At 42.0% G+C, this 22,030-nt stretch overlaps 1 protein-coding gene across 2 annotated transcripts; it reads left to right on the top strand.

The window, feature by feature from the left end:
* Positions 1–139: 139 nt before the first annotated feature.
* On the top strand, positions 140–20,921 carry TTC5 (tetratricopeptide repeat domain 5). Of its 2 annotated transcripts, XM_053593789.1 has the most exons (10): positions 140–236; positions 5,458–5,590; positions 6,786–6,997; positions 7,393–7,543; positions 7,968–8,059; positions 11,506–11,562; positions 12,102–12,248; positions 12,813–13,027; positions 17,794–17,938; positions 20,313–20,921. In XM_053593789.1, exons 1-10 carry the CDS (start codon positions 186–188, stop codon positions 20,430–20,432), a joined length of 1,323 nt encoding a protein of 440 aa, XP_053449764.1. In that variant the 5' UTR covers positions 140–185; the 3' UTR covers positions 20,433–20,921. The 2 variants fall into 2 exon arrangements, with proteins under 2 accessions (XP_053449764.1, XP_053449765.1); XM_053593790.1 differs by lacking the exon at positions 5,458–5,590 and having other exon boundaries at positions 180–236.
* The last annotated feature ends 1,109 nt before the right edge of the window (positions 20,922–22,030 follow it).

A 22,030-nucleotide genomic window follows, 5' to 3' on the forward strand; every position in this document is an offset into this window, starting at 1 on the left:
TTATGAACTCAAAAGTGTAGAGAATCTGCTTTTTGCTATATATGCAGTGGGTTAGGTTGGTTGAGAAAAGCCCTTCAGGTGCAGGCAAGCCTCCAGAGCCCTAGAGGTCGCTGTGGCTCCACAATGGGCGCGAGCCGGAGTCTCTGTACAAAGTTGCGGGCGGAGAAGCCTAGAGTGGCTGGGAAATGATGGCTGATGAAGAGGAAGAAGCGAAGCCGATCTTGCAGAAATTGCAGGTGGGGCCAGAGATTAAAACCTATATGTGCTTTTGTTACTTGGAAAGAAGCAGTTTATACAAAGCCTGCGAATTCCTGGGCACGTGTACGCTACTGCAAGCGCCTGTATGGTTACTATAACAACTCCCGAGGGTGTAGTCACAGCCGGCCCGGGGAGCCCTCCGGGCCAGGGGAGGGGTGCAGCCGTGTGCTGGGACCTCCTGATGCTGTCCTGACTGCGCTTTAATTTCAGTCCTCTATGGAAGAGGTTTGTTGCTTTTAACTTAATTCATGTATATTGTTAGAGGAAGTTTTCCCCCCTCGATTCATCCGTAACAAATAGCATACATATGTGTATGGCAGATATGCGTGTACTGTTATTACATGTTGTTTTGATCCCTACAGAGGCCATTTCTTTTACATTGCTTTGAAATTGGCGACAATCACAATAATGGCCTGTACTCAAGTATCTTGGTTACTCGCCTTTGGACGTTACGGTTTTGCTTTTTGTGAGCATGTGTAATCCCGGTTTAGGGTCCAGACTCCACGTAGTTCACAGGTGACTGTGTTTCTGACTAGGACTAGTCTCTTGTATTATACTTGGTAGGTAGGTGTTAACCGGTTGTTTGGCTTTTTACCTTTTAATGACCCGAGATTTTCCTTAAACCTCAGGAACTCAGTTCTTTGTGTTCTGGAATTTAAACATTAGAACCATGACGGGCTTGTAACTTGCTTAAAGGTGTCTAACACAAGTTTAAACATTGGTGAGATTTCTTTGTTTCTAGAGTAGATTAAAATAACACTTTTTAAGAGTGTAGGCTTTACTTCCAACTGACTTGGATTAACTTTATTTTATTCCCTAGTTGTGACTGGTTGAAATCAGAGATTGTCAATCCTGGCTCCTTATTAGAAACATGGTTTGCATATATATACTCATAGATACACACACACACGTATATGTGCATGTTTGTATATGTAAAGAAAAGAAAATCTGAAAAAATATTCTAAAGAGTGGTCATCCTTATGCTTGTTTGGGGTAATTATGAGGATGGTTTTTTTTTTGTGGAGACAGAGTCTTGCTCTGTCATCATGGCTAGAGGCGTCATCTTAGCTCACTGCAACCTCAGTCTCCGAGGTTCAAGTGATCCTCTGGCCTCAGTGTCCCATGGACCTAGAGGTGCACACCACCAGGCCTGGCTAATTTTTCTTTCTTTCTTTCTTTCTTTCTTTTTTTTTTTTTTGCAGAGAAAGGGCTTAACACTTGTTCAGGATGGTCTTGAACTCCTGGCCTCAAGCAATCATCCTGCCTTGGCCTCCCAAAGTACTGGGATTATAGGTTTGAGGCACTGCACCTGGCCTACTGACTGTTTTTTACATGTATCTATTTGAATTTTAACAAAATATTGATTTTTCTATGACAAAAAATTACTAAAAATGTTCATTACAGTGAAAGAAAACCAAACATCAAAACTAAACAATTTCTTGCATATTTGTTTTAGCAACTAAAACCAGACAATAAAGGCTGGGTGCAGTAGCCCATGACTGTGATCCTAACACTCTGGAATGCCAAGATGGGTAAATTGTTTGAGGTCAGGAGTTGGAGACCTGTCTCTAAAAACTAGCTGGGCGTTATGGCGGGAGTTGGAGACCCTGTCTCTAAAAACTAGCTGGGCATTATGGCAGGTGCCTGTAGTCCCCAGCCACTTGGTAGGCTGAGGCAAGAGGATCACTTGAGCCCAGGAGTTTGAGGTTGCTGTAGCTATGACACCACAGTACTTGAGAGGGTGAAAAATGAGACTCTGTCAAACAAAACAAAATAAACAAAGAAACAACAGAAATAAGACCCTCTCTAAAACTCTTAATTTGAAGCTGTGATGATTACAGTACAAAAGGAAATTGGTTGTAATTTTCCACGACCACTGCCTTTCCTGGGATTCATTTGTGTTATAAATCCCTAAGCAGCTTGGCAGAGGATACTTTGGGTATCAGGGGGGATAGTAAGTTCGGGAATGGAATAAAAGAGTGAAGTAGAGAAGAGGAAAAGGATTAGATAGTGATGTTGCTCTTAACGGAAATGGTGATAAGCTTTGATTTCATTGTTATAAGCATTTTAGGGTATAAATGCTAAGGATGTATAAAAGGAGATTTCTCAAAGTGTGTTTTACTATTTTCAATACAGTCATTTGGGGTACTTATTAAAAATGAGGAATTGGGCGGCGCCTGTGGCTCAGTCGGTAAGGCGCCGGCCCCATATACCGAGGGTGACGGGTTCAAACCCAACCCCAGCCAAACTGCAACCAAAAAATAGCTGGGTGTTGTGGCGGGCGCCTGTAGTCCCAAGCTACTCGGGAGGCTGAGGCAAGAGAATCGCTTAAGCCCAGGAGTTGGAGGTTGCTGTGAGCTGTGTGAGGCCACGGCCCTCTACCGAGGGCCATAAAGTGAAACTCTGTCTCTACAAAAAAAAAAAAAAAATGAGGAATTTTTTTGTCCTGCTGAACTACTAAAATCAGAATCTCTACAGGCTGGGTCCTGGAAATAGTATAATAAAATCTGAAAATTATTACTACAGAGGGTGCTAGTTTGTTCTCTTCATTTTGTATAGGATTCTAAATTAGGTAAAGCATACATGTATTTGTTAGAACACGAATGATTGAGGGAATCAATTCAGTCAGTATAGTTAATGAGAGCCTCTCAGGTCTCAGGCCCTGTTGGTACTTAGGAGTAGCTCTAAACAAAACAGATGAAAGTCCTTTCCATCATGGCACTTATGTTCCAGAGGGGAACAGACAATAGACAATGAATGGCACACATAATTTCAAATGATAAATACTATGAAGAAAAATACAAATGTGATTTAATAGTGGAGGTGGTGAGGATGGGGTTACTTTGGTTTGGTAATTGAGGAAAGCCTCTTTGAGAAGTTGATATTTGAGCTGAGATCTAAATGATGATGAGGAATGAGTCATGCAGAAATCTGGGAAGAGAGAGTCCAGGCATGGGGAAAAGACTGCAGGTGAGGTTAAACTTGGTGGGTCTGAGAAACTGCATGAAGGCCAGTGTGGCTTGAGTATTGTAGGAGAGAGAGTGATAAGAAATGAAGTTTGTGGCAGGGTGGGTGGTGGGTCAGATCATACCGTCTGCTAGGCCATGGCAAGGAGTACATTTTATAAGGTCACTCTGACTATGGTGAGAGTATGGGAGGGAGTAGAAGCAAATGAGCAGTTAAAGGGCTATTGCAATAGTCCAGGCAAGTAAGAAAGCTGATTTAGTTCAGGGTGGTCATGATGGAATGGAGACAAATGGATGAATTTAGGATGTGCTGTGGAGGTAGTTGATAAGACTTGATGGGATTGGATTATATGTCTCTGCTATCTATTCAGGAAAGGACAGATAGAGATTGAGTATCCCTTATCTGAAATGCATAGGACCAGAAGTGTTTCAGATATGGACTTTTTTGGATTCTGAAATATTTACTATATATAAATGAGATATCTTGGAGATGGGACCCAAATCTAAACATGGAATTTATTTATGTTGCATATACACCTTATACACATAGGCTAAAGATGATTTATACAGTATTTTCAGTAATTTTGTGCATGAAACAAAGTTGTGTTTTTTTTTCTTTGTTTCTGTTTTTGAGACAGAGTCTTACACTGTTCCACTCTGTTGCCAAGGCTGGAGTGCCGTGGCTTCAGCCTAGCTCACAACCTCAAACTCCTGGGTTCAAGCAATCCTCCTGCCTGTGGAACGGCTGGGACTACGGGTGCCTGCCATAACACCTGCCTAATTTTTTCTAGTTTTAGTAGAGACAGGGTATGACTCTTGATCAGGTTGATCTCAAACTCCTGAGCTCTAGTAATGCTCCTGCCTCAACCTACCAGAGTGTGTGGTTTATAGGCATAAGCCACCACTACCAGCCTGCTGAAACAAAGTTTTTTTTTTTTTTTTGGACAGTCTTATCATATCACCCTCGGTTGAGTGCTGTGGTGTCACAGCTCACAGCAACCTCAAACTCTTGGGCTTAAGTGATTCTCTTGTCTCAGCCTCCCAAGTAGCTGGGACTACAGGTGTTTACCACAACGCCTGGCTATTTTTTATTGTAATTGTCATTGTTGTTTGGCAGGCCTGGGGCTGGATTCAAACCCGCCAGCTCTGGTGTATGTGGCTGGCGCCCTAGCCGCTGAGCTATAGGAGCAGAGCCTGAAACAAAGTTTTGACTGTGTTTTTTGACTGTGATCTGTCACATGAGGTCAGGTGTGGAATGTTTCCTTTGTGGCATCATGTTGGTATTTAAAAAGCTTCAGATTAGAGCATTTGGATTTTGGATTTTCTTATTAGGGATGCTCAATTTGTAATGGAAAAGCTTTGCCTAATATGATAGGAAGACTCAGAGGCATTTATAAGAGGAGAGAGAATATTTATTTGTAAAAAATGCAAGAGAGCTGGAAGATAACTTGCCAAAAACAAAACAAAATAAAAACTACAAGACATTTAAAGAAACGAAACTCTGCAAAAATACCAAGATTGCTAAGTTGCTGATCTGCTTCATGTTGGAAAAAAATAACTTTCTAACATGTTTTTCGTATTCACCAAGGTGAAATTTCATGTATCAGCATAGGAAAAATCAGGGATAAAATTGTTTTTGTTAAGAAGTCCATTTTTAAGGGTAAATTTCAGAATGTTATTTTTTGGTGACGAGAACCAGATAGAATGATCTTTTGGTTTATTTCAAGTTGCAAAGTACAGTAGAACCTCCATAGTTGACCTGCCTCCTTAAGTGGACCTAATTTTTGTAGACTGGACGTGCACCACATGTATGTATCATCAGTACAGTAGGCCTAATTCCTTATGTTGACCGCTTCTGTATGTTGATAAGTTTCTTACAGTCCTTTGGGTGGTCAACTTACAGAGGTTCTACTGTATTTCCCTCCTGACTGTGGTATGAGAAGTGCTTAGTCATATTAGAAGCCCTACAGGAGTTGGGGGAGAAAGAACTGTTATTGTGGTGCAGGGACTGGTGGGGGACAACTTGGGACCATGACAGTGGGCTTGGAGTACTGGCTGCTTTTCCTCATCGTCTTTGGCATTTTCATAGATGTGTTCACCTGCCCATTGTGCCATTCCTGGGTGAGATAAGAGAATTAGTATTTCTAGAACAAGAGCTGGTGTGGCTAGCTAATTTCAAATTTCCTTGTCCCATATACTCGCTACTTAATGGTATCATTCTTACACTTCCTAGGAACTGGTGGATCAGCTCTATTCATTTAGAGACTGCTATTTTGAAACTCATAGTGTTGAGGATGCTGGGAGGAAGCAACAGAATGTTCGGGAGGAGATGGAGAAGACCCTAAAGCAGATGGAGAAAGTAGTGGGTATGACCCCTAAAGAAAGTACAACCTCCTACCCTTCTCTGAACTGTGATAGGGTTTTGCTGTCTCTCTGTAGACTCTGGTATTTCTGTTTGTAGCTACTATAGGATTGTACAATAGCGGGCGGTGTCTGTAGCCCAGTGAGTAGGGCGCCAGCCCCATATACTGAGGGTGGCGGGTTCAAACCCGGCCCCGGCCAAACTGCAACAAAAAATAGCCGGGCGTTGTGGCGGGTGCCTGTTGTCCCAGCTACTCGGGAGGCTGAGGCAAGAGAATCGCCTAAGCCCAGGAGCTGGAGGTTGCTGTGAGCTGTGGTGCCACGGCACTCTACCGAGGGCAATAAAGTGAGACTCTGTCTCTAAAAAAAAAAGGATTGTGCAACAGAATATTTCCTCTAAGGGCCCCCTGTGCAGGAAGGCAACCTTTTATTCCCTAGCCTTCTTTTCCTAAAATTTGATTATAGCGAATAGCAAACAATAAAAGAACATACTTATTTTCTAACTACTGCAGAAATCTTCATAACTGACCTTTCTACTTCTAATTTCTTTTACTTTTAAATGAACTTATATACTGACCATGGCCTTGGTTATCTTTCTGAATCATTACTTCATGCATTTCATCTTAGCCTCTTGTCTGCCCCTTTGCTCAAGTATCTTTAAAGAGCCCTCCTGTTGACTAGCTGAAGTCTAACTCCCTTTTTTTTAACCTGTTATTCAAATATGTGTTTTCAAATCTCATCTTTGAGTACTTGCTCATAGAGGAACTTCTGTTTCATCCAGGTTGAACCATCTATTCTTCCATGGACATGCTACATGCATTTCTGCCCCTGTGTCTTTATTTGTATCATTTTTCAGCCTAGAGGGTCTTGTCTTTTCTTCTCCTGACTTTCTCAAGCTTACTTCAAGAAGCCATATGCTTCTTTTCCTTGTTTTAATTTCCCGTGTCTATGCTTTGTCTTCTCCGTTAGATGGTAAGCCCCTCTAGGGTAGAAATAGTGCTTTCTGTGTTACCCACTTATCTAACATAGTACTCTGCTTATGGTAAGCTTTTCAAACTGTTTTGTTCGTAAAGATTTTCTTCAGTTCTTTTCATTCCTAGACTGGCATGCAGTCATTCTTTGAGAGAATGCATCTTGGTCTTTAACTGTAAGACTGCCTGGGTTTTTCCACTTTCCTTTGTCTTTTTCCCTTCCTGCTAGGGTCTGTCCAGGGCAAGGCACAGGTTCTAATGCTAACTGGGAAGGCACTGAATGTGACTCCTGACTATAGCCCTAAGGCCGAGGAGCTTCTGTCAAAGGCTGTGAAGCTGGAACCTGAGCTGGTGGAAGCCTGGAACCAGCTGGGGGAGGTGTACTGGAAGAAAGGAGATGTTGCATCTGCCCACACCTGCTTCTCTGGAGCCCTCACACATGTGAGTCACCCACTATCCTCTCAGAAAACACAAATGGGAAGTATGGTGTTCCCTGGATTCTATGAATTTCCCCATGATGTGCATACTTGAGTAGAACTAAGTTTGAACTCTGTAGAACAAATCAGAAGGAAAGAAGGGTGGGGGAGTAGACTGCGGTGAGGAAAATGTGGTTGGGGGCTGGAAAAAGAAGAAGCTGATGGGATCAAGTTCACATGTAGATAAATAACAAAGGAAAGTTGCAGCCAAACTGATCCTTATAGGTGGGGTCCAAAATATAGATAGCAGCAAGAATTAAGATGAAAAGTTAGATTTAGGAGAAAAACTGAGGTCACTGTAGAAGTGGAAAGGGGAAGTAGAATCCAGAAGTTTTGAGTGTACGTCTTCTCCATTTGCAGTGCAAGAACAAAGTCTCCTTGCAAAACCTATCAATGGTGCTTCGCCAGCTGCGGACTGACACTGGAGATGAACATTCTCGCCATGTTATGGACAGTGTCCGACAGGCTAAGCTAGCTGTGCAGATGGATGTCCATGATGGCCGCTCCTGGTGTGAGTTCACTCAAAAGATCTCCAGCAAGTTTCTAGAGCAATGGCTTGTAACCATAGCTACATCTGGAACCCATTTTTTGAGTCTGACTCTAAGGGTTAAGCTGGGGCACCTTTGTTTTGAAGATGCCTAAAAGGTATTTTGGTGAAACACTTATCCTAGGAACTCTTGGATCATTTGATCCGAAATAGGAGACTGATGTTTTTATATAAGCAAGCCTGTTTTTATACAGTCTGTTCAGATTTCTCTTTGGGGTTCATGTTTGTCTTCTATGGTAGTGGAATTTGGGGTATACTAAATATATTGTCTTTCCTGGTTTGGGACATATGTGGGTGGGCCTTTCTGGTAGACTTTTGAAGGTATCCAAAATAAGCTATATTTTGAACTTAGGCATTGAGAGGATCCACTGCTGTGTTTGTTTTTCAGATATTCTGGGGAATGCATACCTTTCTCTTTACTTCAATACTGGCCAGAGCCCTAAGATCTCCCAGCAAGCCCTCAGTGCCTATGCCCAAGCAGTAAGTACTTACAGTCACCTAAGCCCCATAAATAGAGACAGCAACAGGAGGAAGAATATCATTCAGCTTTCCTTGTGGCTTTTATCAAGCAACATGGGCAGTGTTTGCTGGCATCCTGTGTGTGATTCTGCAAAGATGTGTCTACAGAGGTGACATTTCCTCTTATAAGCTGAGTGTTAGGAGCCATGTGTAGTGTGCTGCCTGGCTGCTAGAGAGCTTCTTGACCTGTCTAGATTTCCCACAGGTGTGAATAACCAATATGTTCATCTTTTTTTTTTTTTTTTTGTGGTTTTTGGCTGGTGCTGGGTTTGAATTCGCCACCTCTGGCATATGGGAACGGCATCCTACTCTTTGAGCCATAGGTGCCACCCGCAATATGTTCATCTTTTTTAATGGAAAAAATAATGCTTAATAGGGCGGCGCCTGTGGCTCAGTGAGTAGGGTGCCAGCCCCATATACCAAGGGTGGCAGGTTTGAACCCAACTCCGGCCAAACTGCAACAAAAAAATAGCTGGGCATTGTGGTGGGTGCCTGTAGTCCCAAGCTACTTGGGAGGCTGAGGCAAGAGAATCGCCTAAGCCCAAGAGCTGGAGGTTGCTGTGAGCTGTGACACCAGGGCACTCTACCGAGGGCAACAAAGTAAGACTCTGTCTCAAAAAAAAAAAAAAAAAAAATAATAATATTAATATTTTTTTACATTCATTCTAAAGAAAAATGAAAACTCTTAAATATTAATTAAGTGCTATCAACAAATTAACCATTGGATAATGTGGCTCTGAATTTCCCCTGGGCCTACTCGGGAGGCTGAGGCAATAGAATCGCTTAAGCCCAGGAGTTGGAGGTTGCTGTGAGCTGTGTGAGGCCACGGCACTCTACCGAGGGCCATAAAGTGAGACTCTGTCTCAAAAAAAAAAAAAAAAAAAAAGAGTCTGAATTTCCCCTGGGCTAAAAGAAAAAACAATATGCAGCCTATTCTGCATCATTTCCTGGGAATTAATTCACTGGCATTCTTGGAACTTTGCTTAGGCTTTCAAGCTATTTCTGTATCAATGAACACTGGCATTGAGTGCCTGATTACTCATTATTAAGGGTTCACATTAGCTTTCTGAGCACCATTTATTTAGCCCTCATGTTCACCTACCTTCTTTTGGTTTCTGGCTCTTTTTTTTTTGCAGTTTTTGGTAGGGGCTAGGTTTGAACCTGCTACCTCCCCCCGGTATACGGGGCTGGCACCCTACTCCTTGAGCCACAGGCACCTCCCTCTGGCTCCTCTTGACATAGAGAATTGCTTTTTAACTTTTTAATTAAATTAATTAATTGATTGATTGATTGAGACAAAGTCCCAAGCTGTCGTCCTGGATAGAGTGCGATGGTGTCATAGTTCACAGTAGCCTCCAGCTCTTGGGCTCAAGTGATTCTCTTGCCTCAGTTTTTCTATTTTTAGTAGAGACAGGGTTTTGCTTTTGCTTAGGCTGGTCTGAAACTTGTGAGCTCCATCAATCTACCTGCCTTGGCCTCCCAGAGTGCTAGCTTTACGGGTATGAGCCACCTCGCCCAGCCTGCTTTTTAATTTTTTATTACTTATCTGATCTTGTGGCAGCACAAAGACTACATACTACCATATATTCATGTTTGTAGTTCAGAGATTGCTGTTTTTTCAATCAGGGAAGTTTTATACTAATTTCTTAATTTGGTTAATATTTACATTTCAAAGAATAGTACGGTGTACACCATCAAAATTATGTATTTGATTTCTGCCAAATAGTTGCTTTTAACTCCTTTTTTTGGTTTTTGAAATAGTTTCTTTGCTGCCTAGGTTAGAGTCCCATGGCGTCATCATAGCTCACAACAACTTCAAATTCCTGGGTTCAAGTGATACTCCTGCCTCAGCCTCCCAAGTAGCTGGGACTATAGGTGCATGCCACCACACCCAGTTAATTTTTCTATTTTTTATAGAGATGGGGTCTCACTATGTTTCCTAAGCTAGTCTTGAAGTGATCCTCCTGCCTCAGCCTCTCAAAGTGTTAGGATTACCGGTGTGAGCCACTGCACCTGGCTCATTTAAACAATTTTAATTTATGTTGTTTATTCTTTTACTATGTGCCAGATAATGAATAGAATTAAGAAAATAAAATGAACATAGTCATGAAAATAGCCAGCGTTTTGTTCACAACACATTTGTCTGTACTGTCCTGCAATGTCTGCCATTTATTTTAATAAGAATCAGAATTTGGCTTTCCGTGTGTGTGTGGTTTTTTTTTTTTTTTTGAGATAGAGTCTCCCTGTGTCACCCTTGGTGGAATGCTGTGGCATCACAGCTTACAGCAACCTCAGGCTCTTGGGCTTAAGTGATTCTCTTGCCTCAGCCTCCTAAGTAGCTGAGACTACAGGAGCCCCCGCAAGGTCAGCTATTTTTTGTTGTAGTTGTCATTGTTGTTTTAGCTGGCCCGGGCTGAATTTGAACCCGCTAGCCTCAGTGTATGTGGCTGGCACTGTAACCACTGTGCTACGGGCACGAAGCCTCCATGTGTGTTTTAAGAGAGTTTCAATGTAGAAACATGATTCTACATGCTTTCCTCATTTATTGCCAGAGTCTCACTATTTAAAAAACTTTATTTATAGTGCAGTCCCCACCACAGCTACTCAGGAGGCTAAGGCAAGAGAATCGCCTAAGCCCAAGAGCTGGAGGTTGCTGTGAGCTGTGGTGCCACAGCACCTACCGAGGGTGATAAAGTAGGACTCTGTTTCTAAAAAAAAAAAAAACAAAGAACTTATTTATTTATTTTGAGACAGGATCTCACTGTTACCCTGATTAGAATGCCATGGTCTCATAGCTCACAGCAACCTCAATCTTTTGGGCTTAAGCCATTCTCTTGCCTTAGCTTCCAAGTAGCTGGGACTACAGGTATGATCACCATGCCCGGCTAGTTTTTCTATTTTTTAGTAGAGATGGGGCTTTTCTCTTGATCAGGTTAGTCTTGAACTCCTGAGCTCAAGCAATCCACCCACCTTAGCTTCCCAGAGTGTTAGGAATACAGGCATGAGCTATCGTGCCTGGTCTAAAAATTTTTTTTATCAGAATGCTTTCACATTTCTTATTATTCCATCTTTATAATACTATGTGGACAGGGTGGCACCGGTCCCATTTACTAGGGGTGGCGGGTTCAAGCCTGGCCCTGGTCAAAACTGCAAAAAAAAAAATACTATGTGGACAAATTATAAACATATTTTAAAGTGTCACACATACAAAAATGTTTACATGCTTGAGGCTTCAGGGACTGAGTAATATACTACACAGTTACTGTATGACCATAAGGGTGTAGGTAACAGTTTGACAAAAAAAGAAACTTCAGGTTTTCTAGGAAGATGAGGTCTGGGACATGTTGGACATGGTAGTCCTTGGGATGGAGACAGAATCCACTGATGATGTTTTCATTCTATTATAGGAGAAGGTGGATAGGAAAGCTTCCAGCAATCCTGACCTTCATCTGAACAGGGCGACGGTAAGACCTCTGCATGGCAGTTACCTGAAGGTCAAATAAATGAGACGTCTGATCATAGCCTGTGAGAACAACTGAGTATACACAGAGACGAGGTTGGGTCTGAACTGCAAGAGGAGAGCCACATTATTTCTAGGAAGAGCTAACTCAAGTGACTCCAGCAGAGTCATTTAGGGGAGAGTGGCAGGAGCTGAGGAACAGGAGAGTATGTAGGAGGGAGGGATGGTTAAGAACAAGACTTCTAAAATCATAAGTATAAATGTAGAGGTAGAGTGAACCCTTATATGTAACTTAACTAACTATTTTTAGAAGTTGGAAAATAGCTTCTTTGAAATAATTCCATGTTTGGAGTTGTGATCACCATGGTCAGGAGGAAAGATATAAGGCATCACCTGCTATTCAGACTGTTCATGGTAGAACAGGAAAATAACTGGGAAGGAAAAGTTTATTTTTCTAGATTCCTAGCTTGTTGTGCCCTTGTTCTGGCATGTTTTATTTGGATATACTTACAATCGGGAGTTTTTTGGTTACTTCTTGTACAGTTACATAAATACGAAGAGAATTATGGGGAGGCCCTGGAGGGCTTCTCTCAGGCTGCAGCCCTGGACCCTGCCTGGCCAGAGCCCCAGCAACGAGAGCAACAACTTCTGGAATTCCTAGATAGGCTAACTAGCCTCCTTGAGAACAAGGTAAAGATGTCCAAAGGGCTGAATCTTACTCTTTTATTCTGTTTCAGGTCAGTAAAATAAAAATATAATATGCTTAGGAGGAAGAGTCCCTATAGAAGTGGGTAGGTACAAAGGATTCTGGATTCTCATGGAGGGTGACTAATTTGTAGCTGTTTTTAAAATTCTATCTCACTTTGTCACCCTGGGTTGAGTGCTGTAATGTTATAGCTCACAACAATCTCAAACTCTTGGGCTCAAGTGATCCTTTTGCCTCACCCTCCTGAGTATCTGGGACTATAAGCGCCTGCCACAGTGCCTGGTTAGTTTTTCTTTTTTTTTTTTTTTTTGCAGTTTTTGGCCCGGGCTGGGTTTGAACCCGTCACCTCCGACATATGAGGCTGGTGCCCTCCTCCTTTGAGCCATAGTGCCTGGTTAGTTTTTCTATTTTTAATAGAGATGGCATCTCTCTCTTGCTCAGGCTGGTCTCAAACTCCTGAGCTCAGGCAATCCACCTGCCCTAGAATTATAGGCATGAACCACCATGCCCAGCTCCTAATTTTTGAACTATTTCACCTTCCTTCACAGGGAAAGATGAAGGCCAAAAAGCTGCAGAGCATGCTGGGAAACTTGCGCCCAGCCCATCTAGGCCCTTGTGGTGACAGGCGCTATCAGTCAGCCTCTGGGCAGAAGGTGACCCTGGAACTCAAGCCACTGAGTGTGCTACAGCCTGGTGTGAACAGTGGGGTTGTGGTCCTGGGAAAGGTGGTGTTTAGTCTTACCACGGAGGAGAAAGTCCCCTTGTGAGTTTCTTTTGCCTTTCCTTTTTTTAACCTAGATTCTCACTGCCTGGTCTTTCTTGGTAGTTGAGGACTTTGTCAGTGGTCACACGTTGGTGACTTCTGATTCCCTTCTAGGACTGTCCCATAAATAGATATTGGCAAGGTGATGTCTGATAAACTCTGTGAAGATTCTGTCATTGCTCATTTTCCCCCCTGAGTTTGGTGGTATGTGGATTCTACATCCGTAGCTAAAATTTGAAAGGACAGGTTTTATAAAAAAACCCTATAAAAGACAGAAACCTCAAAATTCTCCTATTCCTTTGTGTGTTCATGATTATAGAGGTAGGGGGACAAATTCTTAGTCCTGTATGGATTTAGGTATGCTTAGGGAGTTCTAGAAGGTGGGTTTTGAGTTAGAATTTAAAGTCTGGGGAGACGCCATATTCCAGTAATTCACCAAAATGACAAACACAAAGGGAAAGAGGAGAGGCACCTGATACATGTTCTCTAGGCCTTTTAGAAAACATGGAGTTGTTCCTTTGACCACATATATGCACATCTACAAGAAAGGTGATATTGTAGACATCAAGGGAATGCCACAAAAATGTTCAAAAAGGCATGCCACACAAATGTTACCATGGCAAAACTGGAAGAGTCTACAGTGTTACCCAGCATGCTGTTGGCATTGTTGTAAACAAGCAAGTTAAGGGCAAGATCCTCGCGAAGAGGATTAATGTTCATATTGAGCATATTAAGCACTCTAAGAGCCGAGATAGCTTCCTGAAACGTGTGAAGGAAAATGATCAGAAAAAGAAGGAAGCCAAAGAGAAAGGTACCTGGGATCAATTGAAGCGCCAGCCTACGCTACCCAGAGAAGCCCACTTTGAGAGAACTAACGGAAAGGAGCCTGAGCTCCTGAACCCATTCCCTATGAATTCATGGCATAATAAGCATATAACATAGCACACAGGAGTACCAGTGGACCCATGCTTTTAGGTGCAAGAACCTATTTATTCCCCATGAGCTCATGGCATAATAGGTGTACAGCATAGCACACAGGATAACCAACAGACCCCATGTAACAGTGATACAAGGTGCTGGAACCTATTTCCCACGAATTCAAAAGTCAATCAACACTTTGTCACATTCAATGGCAAGGTGCCTCCCTGAGCTACTAGAACCTCTTCCCCTATGAATTCATGGCATGGTAGATACAAATAACAGCATAAAAATGTTTCTTGTTCATTCACTACAAGTGAGTGTTTTTTTTTCCCCCCAAAGAAGTATTAAAGCAAATTTTAATGTGTCCTAAAAAAAAGAATTTAAAGTCTGGTTGGGAGATTGTCTCAGATGTTATTCAACAAATATTTATTGAGCATCTAGTGTATGTGTAGTAGGGAGTGAGGGAAATAAGAAATGTAAAGGACCCAGGAGAAGGGTACTCACGGTTAGTGGAGGAGATGAATTAAGAATATTGACTTAAGGACAGGGCATGGTGGCTCACGCCTATAATCCTAACACTCTGGGAGGCTGAGGCGGGTGGATTGCCTGAGCTCAGGAGTTTGAGATCAGCCTGAGCTCGAGCAAGACCCCATTTCTAAAACTAGCCAGGTGGTGTGGCCGGTGCCTGTAGTCCTAGCTACTTGGGAGGCTGAGGCAAGAAGATAGCTTGAGCCCATGAGCTTGAGGTTGCTGTGAGCTATGAACCCATGGCAGTCTACTCAGGGTGACAAAGTGAAACCCTGTCTCAAAAACAAAAAAGGGAAAAAAAAGGAAAAGAAAAAAGAAAAAAAGAATATTTACTTAAGAAATGTTTAGATCTTAAAAATTGGAGTTTAATTAGTGCTATCACTTCTTGGTCCTTTACTCACTTCCTAATCTTGGTTGACTGGTTTCCCCTTCCCTACTGAAGTTGTTTTTTTCCTAGGATCACCAGTGATTTTCTAGGCACCTGATCCAGTGGCTTCCACTATATACATACATAACATTCTGACTTATCTCTTAGTATTGCCTTTTATATCTCTTCTGTTCCATCTAAGCTGAAATAGTCACAATTCTTACTATATGTCTGGGCTATCTCCATGGTATTTTCTAGAGGCATATTTATTTGGTGAGCTCAAGAGCAAGAAGATAGTTGAGAAAAGTTTAGTAAATTAGAGCACACCCCCTAGAGCCGAGAGGAATGAGAAAGGGATATAGACGAAGATAGCTTTTAGGGGACCTTGAGAACAAGTAAATATTTTGCCACTCCTTGTTTTCGTTCTCAAGCGCTCTCTTTTTTTTGAGACAGAGTCTTGTGCTAGAGTGCAGTGGTATCATTGTAGCTCACTACAACCTCAGACTCCTGGGCTCAAGTGATCCCCCTGCCTCAGCCTCTAGAGTAGCTGGGACTTCAGACATGCACCATAATACCTGGCTAAGTTTTCTGCTTTTAGTAGAGACAGGGTCATAACTCTTGCTCAGGCTGGTGTCAAACTCCTGAACTAAAGGAATCCTCCCACCTCTGGCTCCCAGAGTGCTGGGATTACATGTATGAACCACCACGCCCAGCTCTTGTTTTCTTTTTCAGCCCAACTTCTAAATGATAGGTTCCTAGGACTCTTATTTTTGTTCCTTTCCTCTTTTCTCTCTATACCAGTTTGAAATATAGTTGCCACCTTTGGCCACTTGTCAGTGGCTGCCTGGTGTACTGTGTGGAAGGATTCTCAGGCCCTGACTGAGTTTATCAGAAGAGGGCTATGCTTGATTGCAGTGTTCCTGTGAATTCAGGTGTGCCAAGTAATGGCATGAGCGCCAGTTCCTCACCATCTCATCGATAAATCATGTTGCTTGGTGATGTCATATAAGCCCAAGGCTTTGCTTTGTCTGCTTCCTCTATGCTCACAGATATATCTCCAGCCCAGGCCTCGTTTCCAAGTTTTGGATCCCTATATTCAACTACCTTCGGGCTCCAAACAGAAATCTCTAAATCACTACATAGAAAATATTCACCTTATCTTTCTCTGTAAACCTGTTTCTCTTCCTTGGATTCTCTGATAATGAACAGTGCCACTTTTCTACTCTGTCAGTTAAGACTTGTGGAAGGTTTTCTAGACTTTTCCATTCTCCTCCATTGAAGCAATGGAGGTTTGTCTGCTTGTCCTTCCTTTTCTGTTTCTACTATCTTAATTCAGCTCCCATCATGTCTCCAAACGTGTCTCCTGACTCCCTGGTTTTCCTCCAGTGTTCCCTTGTGCCGCCAGAGAAACGTTTCTCAGAGAAAAACCCGACCATTTTCTTTTTCCTTAAAAATCTCTTACAGGCACTAAGCATTTATTTTGGGATAGAATTAAACTGCTTATCTCAGTTTAGCATAGAAAGTCCTTCACCATTTGCTCCTGACTCTCTTTTTATTACCTTCTGTCACTTTCTCAGATGTGCCTTTTGTTCCAGCCATGGGACTACTTTGTAGGTTTCAGAACAGCTATTTCCTTCTTTTTTTTTTTTTGCAGTTTTTGGCGGGGCTGGGCTTGAACCCGCCACCTCCAGCATAATGGGGCTGAGGCCCTACTCCTTTGAGCCACAGGTGCTGCCCCAGAACAGCTATTTTCATGCCTCTGTGGCTTACACATGATTACTTTGCCCGGATAAGTCTCCAACTTCTTGATGTAGCCAACTTTACTCCTCAACATTTCATTGTTAAAATTTGAAAGAATATTGTACAGTGAACATCTATGTATTTTACAGTTAATACTCTACTAGGTTTATCCATATCTGTCTAAATTTTCTTGCTATCAAAGCAAATTGCCACTATCGTTAATACTTTGCTTTAAGTACTTCAACATGTAATCATTAACTAGTTCAGTATTTATTTACAATTTTCTTTCTTTTTTTTTTTTTTTGAGAGAGTCTCTCTTTGTAGCACTTGGTAGAGTGCTGTGGTGTCATAACTCACGGCAACCTCAAACTCTTGGGCTTAAGTGATTCTGTTGCCTCAGTCTCCCAAGTAGCTGGGACTACAGGTGCCTGCCACAACGCCTGGCTATTTTTTTTGCAGTTGTCATTGTTGTCTAGCTGGCCTGGGCCATGTTCGAACCCGCCAGCCTTGGCGTATGTGGCTGGTGCCGTAACCACTGTGCTACAAGCACCGAGCCGCAGCTAATTTTTCACCTTTTAAGATTCACCTTGAGCATCAACTCCTCAAGGGAACCTTCCCTGCTTTCCAGTTCTGATTTAGACATTTCTTCTCTGGGTTTTCACAACCCAACTTGGGGCTTCACTGAATATAGCACAAGGGAAAAGCTATTCTAGCACCCATCACACTGTGCCATGGTGATTGTATTGTCTGACTCCTGCCAGACTATAGGTTGTTCACAGCTTGTTTTATGTCTCACTGTTGAGCACAGTGCTTGACAAATACATAATATTCAGTGAAAGTTTGTGAAATTAAATTGACAGTGATGGTTAGAGACTTTGGTAAGGAAATGATAGTTAAATTGACAGACCAGGAATAATGTTATAGCTGTAACATTTTGGGCTAGTTCATCATTAATATTTGTTGTAGGCCTCAGTATGCTTGTGTCCTAAGCTCTTAGCAAAGCGGCATATTGACGACTCTTAGCAAATGAGGACTTGGATGTACAAAGTAGATGATGGTACTTGTCATAGGTTTTCTAAGTCATCGAGAACACATTTGTTTATTTTGCTGGTAGTTTTTTTTTTTCTTAAAATTTTCTGGTCTTTTGAAAACTGTATGTGCTCTTCTTTCTTGCCCACTTGTCTCCCCCTGCCCCATCTTAACTTGGCAGTACATTTGGCCTGGTAGATTCAGACGGACCTTGCTATGCAGTGATGGTGTATAATATGGTGCAGAGCTGGGGAGTACTTATTGGGGACTCCGTAGCCATTCCTGAGCCCAACCTTCGGTGTCACCAAATTCAGCACAAGGGAAAGGTAAGTGGTAGCTAAGATCCTTTTCCAAGTGGTGGGCTCTGAAAGTGGAACCAAGCCTATCTCTGTTTAAAAAAACAGGCATAGAAGTAATGCATATGTGAATGTGTGTATATGCTAATATATATGTAGTTTTTGTACATGCATAGGTTAATTTTTTTGCTTATGTGTATGTATATGCTATGTATATGTGTTTTTTATTAATAAAGGGATGCTACTTGTAAGCAAAAGATTAAAAGGCAAACTGAAATATTATTAATCAGATACTTCTACTGTTAACAGTTTGGTGTATATGCCCGAAGTCTTTTGTTCATAAATATATGCACACATATTCATGTGTATATATATATATAGTTTTTTCTTTTTTTTTGTAGAGACAGAGTCTCACTTTATGGCCCTTGGTAGAGTGCCGTGGCCTCACACAGCTCACAGCAACCTCCAACTCCTGGGCTTAAGCGATTCTCTTGCCTCAGCCTCCCGAGTAGCTGGGACTACAGGTGCCCGCCACAATGCCTGGCTATTTTTTGGTTGCAGTTTGGCCGGGGCCGGGTTTGAACCCGCCACCCTCGGTATATGGGGCCTGCACCTTAACCGACTGAGCCACAGGCGCTGCCCTCATGTGTATATTTTTAATCATAAATGGATATTATGTGCAGATGTTTGTGAACTCTGTGTTTTTACGTATTTCATACACATTGTTTTGAATTGACATACAGTGGTGGTGGTAGAGATAGTAATGTTAGTCAGCATTTACTGAACACTTAACTAAGTGCTAGACACCATGCTAAGAGTTTGACTGCCCCATTTAATCTTCACAAAAATCTTAAGAATGTAGGTATTTACCCACTTTTTGCCATTTAGATCAGGAGTTGATAAATTTTGGACCAGTAACCAAATCTGGTTGATTGCCTGTTTTTGTTAAGAATGGCTTCTGTATTTTTAAATGAAAAAAAAAAAATTTAAAGACGGATAATATTTCAAATTTCATTGTCCACAAATAAAGCTTTATTGGAACATAGCCACTCTCATTCATTTACTATTGTCTGAGGCTGCTCTTGAACTACAGTGTCAGAGGTGAATTGTTCAGAGACCATATGACTGACAAAGCCTGAAATTTCTACTCTCTAGTTCTTTACAGAAAAAGTTTGATGACTCCATATGTAGATTATTTCTTCTGAGTATAAAAGTACTATAGTGAACACTTTTATATCTTTGCCCACATCCATGATTATTTCCTTAAATGAATTTCCAGTGTAGAATCCTAGGTCCAAAGGGTACACGGAATTCTAAGGATTTTGATACATACTGCCAAATGAATCTTTGGAAGGTTGTTTCAGTTAGCTGTTATTACCAACAGTGAATGTGAGAAATTGTTTCTTTGCAGTTTTCTTCTCAACTCTTGGTAGAAACCTTTGAAAAATTACTTGCCTGTATTCCCATTAGGACTTTAAAAAAATAGGTTTCTGAGATCTTTTTAATTTACTTTCACTTAAAAGAACTTGCTTCACACTCCAATGGAACAATATTTTTTGGTAAAGATCTTTTAACGTGTGTGTGTTTTTTTTTTTTTTTGAGACAGAGTCTCACTGTGGCCTCACAGCTCACAGCAACCTCAAACTCTTGGCTGTAAGTGAGTTTTGCCTCAGTCCCAAGTAGCTGGGACTGTAGGCACCTGCCACAACGCCTGGTTACTTTTAGAGATGAGATCTTGCTCTGGCTCACGCTGGTCTGGAACCCGTGAGCTCAGGCCCTCCACCCGCCTTGGCCTCCCAGAGTGCTAGGATTACAGGCGTGAGCCAACACACCTGGTCTAACAACATACTTTACAACTTAAAATACACTTGAACTGATAATGTGAGCTAATATCTTTTTTGTTACTAGGAAAATATCTACAATCTATTACACATTTCTTCAACTTGATATAAAAGGAAGAAGTAACTTTAACTTATAGTTGGTTAATTTAGGGCCTTATAAACAATTGAACAGAATTTCTCAGACATTCTATTGGCTGTAGTTGGCTGCTATGTGTATTTAGTTAATTGTCAAAAAAACACCATGGGAGAAGGCAGATTGTATGAGATACTGGTTGCATCCTTTTGTTAGGTAGTGCCAGAAATTTGCCTTTTGGATTAACTGTCCCATTCTTGTTGTGATACTACTGGTACCCTAACTGTCCCAGAGTTTCCTTCTTGAAGATCAAAAACTTGGGAAAAATTACATCCCCCTTTGTTAGCTCAGTTATATCTAATGTGAGATGGAGGTGGGGGATGTATTTACTGGGACTTGGGGAGGCATGGGAGTCGCATGTGGTATATCATGCTGGAATTTTTTACATCTCGGAATCTGTAATGAACCTATGTCTGTCTGTCTTTCCTAGGTCTATTCCTTTTCTAGTGTTCGTGTGGAGACGCCCCTCCTTCTGGTGGTGAATGGCAAGCCTCAGGGCTCCAGCAGCCAGGCTGCTGCCACTGTGGCATCTCGGCCGCAATGTGAATGACCTTCCCTGACTTGTGTGTTAGGGAGTGGGGGCGAGGAGATACACTGAAGGCACTCTGCAGCTGGACCAGCCACATCAGCGACTCAGCTGAGATGGGGGGATGTTTTAAATGAGGTCTTTCTCTTCCTCTGCTCTGTAAGACACTTTGTGTCTCTTCTCTCTCCCCTATTACCATGTTCCAGCTCTCTGAGGGGCCAGACCTTCCCCTGGTATATTTCTCTTGCCTGTTTCACTGCTCTCCATGTTTTAAGCAAAGAGTATTGAATTGGTAGAAGTGTTGGGATCTTGCCATGCGACAGAGTCTCTGAGGTTCCTGTTCTTGCCTCCTTCCTGAGCCTTATATGTATATATCAGTTTAATATTTATTGTTAAGGGAGGGGTCTTAATTTTTTAATGGCCTGGTTTTCGAATAATTTTTATTTTTAAAATTTAGGTCCTTCCTCATCTTTAGGACTGGAACAGAATTAAAATTTGTTTGGAAAAAAAAAATACCCTGTAGTTTGTTCTGCTTCATTCTCTTCACACTTGGATTCTTGCTTTTAGGATGACTTCAATCTATGAGAGTAATATCCCTTTTTAAAATGTATACAAAATAGTTTGTTTCTCTCCCAGTTAAAAGTATTCTGGCAATAGAAGCCCAGGGCAGGAATGGCAACTGACAGAGTTGCTAGAGATGAGTTTCTTTTCCATCTTCCCATTCTGTCGTCCCTGGCGTGGTCCCTATCATGGTCCAAGATGACAGAGCAGTACTATTCTAATAGTATTAGTAGGCTGAAAGACCAGAGATACAAGAAATCAAAGAAACTGAATATCAAAGAAATACTCAGTTTCTTTAGATTCTAGACATGTTTTTTTTTTTTTGACAGAGTCTTACTTTGTCACTCTTGGTAGAGTGCCATGGTGTCACAGCTCACAGCAACCTCCAACTCTTGGGCTTAAGTGATTCTCTTACCTCAGCCTCCTGAGTAGCTGGGACATCAGGGGCCCATCACAACGCCTGGCTTTTTTGTTGGAGTTGTCACTGCTGTTTTTTAGCTGGCCGGGGCCGGGTTCGAACCCACCACCCTCGGTATATGGGGCCAGTGCCCCACCCACTGAGGCACAGATGCCGCCCATCTAGTGACATGTGTTATAACAGTTTCTCTTAATACCCTTATAGAAAAATGGGGAAATGTGAATGAGGATTAATAACCAATTGAATGGCTATAATACATTAATGAATACAGATGCATTTGGAAGACTTCTGGTGATATTGCTCAGATCTTTGTCCTTGATCCATTTTTTTTTTGGTTTAGATCTGTGACTTAAATATCATTGATGACTGATTAAATTTATAAAGGATGTAAAATGCAGGCTGGGTGTCGTGGCTCATATCTGTAATTCTAGCACTCTGGGAGGCTGACACAGGAGGATTGCTTGAGGCCAGGGATTTGAGATCAGTCTGAGTAAACCTGAGACCCCATCTTTTTTTTTTTGGTTTTTGGCCAGGGCTGGGTTTGAACCCACCACCTCCGGCATATGGGACCGGCACCCTACCCCTTGAGCCACAGGCGCCACCCGAGACCCCATCTTTTAAAAAAATAGGAAAGTTAGCTGGG

Source organism: Nycticebus coucang, chromosome 6 (genome assembly GCF_027406575.1).
Source record: "Nycticebus coucang isolate mNycCou1 chromosome 6, mNycCou1.pri, whole genome shotgun sequence".
Lineage (NCBI taxonomy): Eukaryota > Metazoa > Chordata > Mammalia > Primates > Lorisidae > Nycticebus > Nycticebus coucang.